Source organism: Cystoisospora suis (assembly GCF_002600585.1).
Source record: "Cystoisospora suis strain Wien I chromosome Unknown contig_10328, whole genome shotgun sequence".
NCBI classification, from domain to species: Eukaryota; Apicomplexa; class Conoidasida; order Eucoccidiorida; family Sarcocystidae; genus Cystoisospora; species Cystoisospora suis.
Genome location: NW_027163101.1, coordinates 578 through 6,007, shown reverse-complemented (window position 1 = coordinate 6,007; position 5,430 = coordinate 578). Strand labels below are relative to the sequence as shown.

Genomic DNA, 5,430 nt, shown 5'->3' with positions numbered 1-5,430 from the left:
GCTTCTCCAAATGGGGAGAAAACACCGCCCCATCATCTGTCTCACAGTGAAGAATCGCCTTCCTCTGCATTCTATTTGCTGGTCCCAGGCGAAGACTCTCAACCCCTAGAAGAGATCGAAAACTGGGGAAGAGTCGCCGGGTTTGTGCTCTTAGACTGTACATGGTTCCAAGTGCATGGCATGTGTCAGCATCCTGGGATTCGAAGATTACCTAAGGTCGCCTTGAAAGGCCGATATACCTCGATCTTCTGGCGGCAACATATTCACAACTCTCCATACTTCTTGTCTACAGCTGAATGTGTCTACTTCGTTCTTCGTGTTTATGACGAGGCCGTGGTATCCGGGAGAATCGCAACCCGCCACAGAGAGAGGAAGACCCTCATGAAAGAAGAGAACCAACAAGACGCAACAATACAGACGAAAGGGCTCCGACAGGGAGAGGAGGAACTGAAAGGTCAAGGGTTTACCGATGATGATGATGATCAGCTGGCCTTAGATTGTAGTCGTAGTGCGGGTGGGGTCCTCGACGGTGAGGTCGAGACTTCAGAGCCTTCACACCTCACAGCTTATGACGGGAAATACGATAATATTCTCTTTTACTTCGTTCTTTGTTACCAGATCATCTTGAAAGATCAACGAAAACGCTTACAAGAAAGGAAAGAGTTGACAGCGCAAGAGATAAAACAGAAGAAACCCGAACGACTGCAACCGAGAGGGAAAGTGCATCGTGCCGCTGCCTAGTTACTCAAACAGCAGACGGGCTAAAACAGGCAGCACCCATGCTAGACGGAGCATCCTGGGGTGTGTGAATTAATAGAGAGAAGCTATGAAGGTAAGCCGAAGAAGAAAAAAGATCTACCTGTCGAGGCACTTCAAATACGCCGTGGGCGTACACTTGACTACTACGACTACTACTACCTTACACTGTTACAAGGGTATGTTGCTCGGGGTCAGCACAAACACGACGGCTCACATGCAGATGTAGATACACTGCATGCATGTAGGCAGTGCTGGTGTGTCAGGTCTAACCTGATGACCATTGGAGTACACGTGAGCGTCATCTGCTGCATACCTTTTTCTTTCATTATCCACATAGGTACTCTCATGTCCGCATGGACACGCAAGCAGGGGGGCGAGACCCCTCATATCACAGAGAAATCTGGAGAGAGAGGAAAAGAAGAGACTCTGGTATCGCTGCGCTCTTCTCATCACATCAACAAGCATAACCTTTAGATAGAAAGTAGTTGTCTGCGATCGACAGAAAACGTCCTGGGCCTTGTGATCGATTCCTCTCGAGACGCCCTCGGGGAGGGCGCACCGTTTACGGTCGCATGCATTGGGTCTTTCTATGTCTTTGTGTGTTTTCTCTCTCCTACTCTCGCTTGAAGTGAATTTGCCATATAGAGGATTTCGGGAAGAGAAATGGTCGACTTGTGCTTGCCCGCCTCTGTCTCTTCCCGCATGTTCTTACTGTCGTAACCCAGATCAAGAAGTGAACGGCGGAAGAAATCTTCTTCCACGCCCGCCGCCACGACCCCCTCCTCTCCGAGTACTGTGACTATTCCTCCCTTCAATCTGTTGTCGTACGCAGAAAGACGAGTCTCTTCCTGTCAGAGTTCCAGACGAAGGCATGAGAGACGAAGACAAAAGAGAAGAAGAAAAGAGACACGCTTCTTCTTCGCCTTGCTGTCTCCTCGCTTCTGGTTGGCTGTGGTGCATGAGTTCCGGTCCAGCACCATGACCGCCCGATTCCCAGCCCCGGTGTAACAAGGGCCGTCGTGTCGACGGTCTTGCCGGAGATAATGGATGATGAGGGGAATGACGAGAAGGAGGATGATAAGGAAGGAGCCCCGCACTCGATTTTGGAATGGTCATCGGAGTAGCGATGAGTCCTTGTCTTTCTGTGCGATGACTAGATATCCAGTCCCCCCTGTAACTATCCTGTATCTTAAATGGACCTTCGGTGTTTATGCTGTTCAGGAGTGCTGACGATGTATATTCTTCATGTAGTTGTAGTAGCGGTACTCCACATCCTTCTGTAATCTTTCCGCGACCGTTTTCGTCATCTTCACAAAACACATGACGTGTCTGGTTCTCTTGAAACGGTTGCCTTCCTGGTCTAGGGGGTACACCTCTGACCTCCACTCCCTTAACGGGGGGCCCGGGTAGTCTTCTTGTCCGTCTTCCCCCTCCTCTTGCAGAATGATGGGCAACGGGTCCGTTTTCGCCTCGAGTTTTCTCGGAGGTTTGTCCATAAGAGCCGTCACTACCTTCGCCAGGATGACTACTGCACGTCTGGCCACCACCAACACACCCGCTCGGACCTCCATGGGTCTTTTCTTCCTCTAATGTCTTATAGTGAATGACGCTAGTGTTCTTAGCATTCGCATCTCTCGCTTCTTGATACTGCCCCGGCCACGCCCCCGTCAGCCGGGATTCGTGCCCCCCTGGTAGCTGCTCCGGAGCTCGTCTATGACTCGTACTACTTGCGGCGCCGGTGTAACTGCTGTCTTGTTGTGATCTCCTATCATTCTGTCTTTCCTTCTTACTACGAAATGAACTGTATAAAGTAGAAGAAGAGACATAGCTGTTGTTATGACGGTCACCATCTTGATGACCGCTCCTTCTCTCTTCTTGCCTTCGCAAAGACGGATACGCAAGAGAGAGGAAGCTGGGGCCCCTCTGCTGATTAAAAGGCCGCGGCGAAATTCCCTTGTTTTTCCTGTGGTCGTTCAACTTGGAACCGTGAGAAAACTCATTTCCTCGTCCAGCAGAAGGCTCTGGCGTGGAGTCGACTAGACACGGTGACGCGGGCGCAAGTGTTCTCTGGTTGATTCCCCCTCCACCACCTCTTCTTCGGCGGTATTCGTTACCCCCTTCTGTCCTATCTTCTCTGTATAAACTCTGGGGTGAAGCTAAAGAAGAATTGTGCATCTCTTCCCTTGTGCGATTGTTGATATGGCTACTATGACAACTATGGCTTTCTCCCCGATGACGATGGCGATTCTGCCAAGTCGATAAGGAAGCGCCTGGGGTATGGGGAGTGGCCGCCGCTACCCCTGCAGACTGTGAAGAAGAAGAAGAAGCAAGAAGAGGTTGTAGTTTAAAGGGCTTATTCCATAGAAAGCACTTGAGACACTGCTGTCTGATTTCATCGTATGTGAATCCGCTCCTCCATCTTGCCGAGCAACCTTTACACTGATAATACCCGAACTTTCTTTCTTGCTTAACATATTGCATGAGTTCCAGTAGCTTTCGTTCAAAGCGTTTTCTTACTTCTCTCTCAAGACGAAGATGAGGACTGCATAAAGCTTGCTGGAGGATATTCACACGTCGATTGTAGCATCCTGTACGAATGTGATAAGCAATTCCTTCAAGTGTACGGACAGTTAGCATATGAACCGCCGTTGGATCCCCCCGTCGTATGAATCGGACGCGATTCTCACATAAATCTAAGAGATGTCCCGCGGGCAACGTCCCTCGATGGTTACTTTCGGAATGATACTCCCATGGCCGGTTCTTATTCTGATCAGGACCGATGAGCTGAGTACTCCATAGACGGTATGCTTGACGGGGAGTCAAATCACGTCGGAAAAGATAGCGCCCCTGAAAGACATCCAAAACAGCAACAATCTTCAACTCACCTCACGGTGAGATAAAAAGATGACGACAAAGAATACCACAAGATGAGCGCCAGGTATACGCCAGAGAACCAAAAAAGAGGGGATCGTATACACACACGTTCTATCTATCTATCTATCTAGACGGCCAAACCAAGGGGACGGGGGGGTTGAGAAAGGATTGATTGAAAAAGTACACATGGTGCTGCGCAATGCATGGGGGGGGCGAGTCAGGCAGCGGCGGATTTTCTTTCGCCATCTCGCAAAACCTCGAGAAGTGGAACAGAGAAACATATGCCGAAAAGGGGGCATACCCATAACACACAGAGCTACTGTCTACAAGAAGCAGGACATGCTTATAGGGAAGTACTGATCTGACGACCAGTTGGTTCCCCACGGATTTTTGTTCCTACGGTAGAGTTGCTCTTCAGATATCGAAGCTCCTACACATAAGCATATGTATATGTACATAGACGTACTGATAGGTGAAGGTCTTCAGCCTGACCAGGCAGGTGTTGAAAACGCAAGAATCTACAAGATGAAGACGTCAGCAAACACGCAGGTATCCAGAACAGAAGCAAAAGGATGAATGTAGAGAGATAATTACAGAAAGCTTGTTGACGTCGTTCATCGCAAGAATAGCAGATTACCTCGTGTTCAAAAGAAGCAGACGACGACCCACTTGGTTGGTCTCCATCATGTCCAGTCATGAATGAGTCCCCTCGTTTTTGCCGATCCTCATTCTCTTCGTCTGCTTGTTCTTCTTCTTCTTCTTTTGCCAGGTCTTCTCTCACTTGCTCTTCGATCTCCCTCTTCCTTTTCTCCGGGTCCCCGCCGCTCCCATTCGCCCCACCTCCTAAGACAGCGTAGGGGTTCACGCATAACCAGTCATCGTAGATAAGAGAAGGACTTACAACAAACTGTTCACCTGCCGCATCTTGTTTGAAAAGGCGAGGATGGCAGCTTAACAAATGTAACAGGCTTTCTATATCCATCTTTAGTACGTAATGGGTCCTGCGTAGGCTCCGTCTTCCATCCGAAGAGGAAGAAAAAGAGAGCTGGTTCATTGTTCGATTCGCGATCAGAAGAAGCTTTGAGAGTGATGTAGGTGCGTCGGGTGGAATTTGAACTAACAGCGCATCGATGATCTACACAGAGAGACAAACGGAGCAATACACCGCGTCGATGATCTACAGGGAGAGACAAGTGGGGCAAAGGTGTCGCCTTTTCTTTCCACTACAAAGAAAGAGGCTAAATGAGAGGGAGAATAAGGCAATGCCAAAAAGGCGAAGTACACTGCCCGAGGAAGTAAAGAGAACAAGACAAGGATCAAGAAGGGTTTTGAGTGAACCAAGTCAGACTGGTATCTCCCCTGCATGATTCCTATATATTCCGCTCTTCCTTTGGCCAATCTTTCTTTCGGCCCTTTAAAAAACAACGAAGGGAAAAAGAAAAGAGCCAGCTACACATACGGTGGTGTCCGCGCCTCTAGCTACAGACGCCTCTGCGTGGCACCCCATTCTACCATCTACAGCTGTACATGAACCCCTGCAGTCGACAGAAATATGAATATGTATCACTAAGTGTGTACACATAGCGAACTGACCCTCCAAGCTATCTAGTTCATCTCTGTACACATGAGTGTATATAGGCCGCAGTGATTCTCATCAATCTTTCTATCCGGCGTCCTTGAAGAACTGAGTTCGGTGAAGACCCCGAGCTTCAAGCAACAACGCTGCGTAGGAGGCTAAAAAACACGGCTGGTTCCATATGAGGGAATCGCATCGAAGACGTCATACTGCGGAGAACA

General features: G+C 49.1%; 2 protein-coding genes across 2 annotated transcripts in view; one reads left to right on the top strand and one right to left on the bottom strand.

Moving 5' to 3' along the window:
• The window catches only part of CSUI_011236 (dtw domain-containing protein), a gene marked incomplete at both ends in the record, with an annotated part of 2,638 nt that extends 555 nt beyond the window's left edge, over positions 1–2,083 (top strand). Inside the window, 3 exons of the mRNA XM_068071337.1 lie at positions 1–529; positions 818–935; positions 1,981–2,083. The exon at positions 1–529 is cut by the window's left edge and continues 555 nt beyond it. Of these exons, the coding sequence (XP_067916688.1) occupies positions 1–529; positions 818–935; positions 1,981–2,083 (750 nt within the window). The remainder of the gene's footprint in view (positions 530–817; positions 936–1,980) is intronic.
• CSUI_011235 (uncharacterized protein) lies at positions 691–5,423 on the bottom strand. Its single transcript, XM_068071336.1, has 2 exons — positions 4,271–5,423; positions 691–3,606 (listed from the first exon to the last, which is right to left on the bottom strand). Exons 1-2 carry the CDS (start codon positions 4,685–4,687, stop codon positions 1,486–1,488), a joined length of 2,538 nt encoding a protein of 845 aa, XP_067916687.1. The 5' UTR covers positions 4,688–5,423; the 3' UTR covers positions 691–1,485.
• Positions 5,424–5,430: the final 7 nt, after the last annotated feature.

Bases quoted from the DNA above. Each gene is read 5' to 3' on its own strand.
- CSUI_011235 (XM_068071336.1), bottom strand. From the start codon at position 4,687: ATGAACCAGCTCTCTTTTTCTTCCTCTTCGGATGGAAGACGGAGCCTA. The intron at 3,607-4,270 runs GTAATCTGCTAT...GATGTCTTTCAG, and splicing joins CTGCTTCTTTTGAACACGAG to GGGCGCTATCTTTTCCGACG.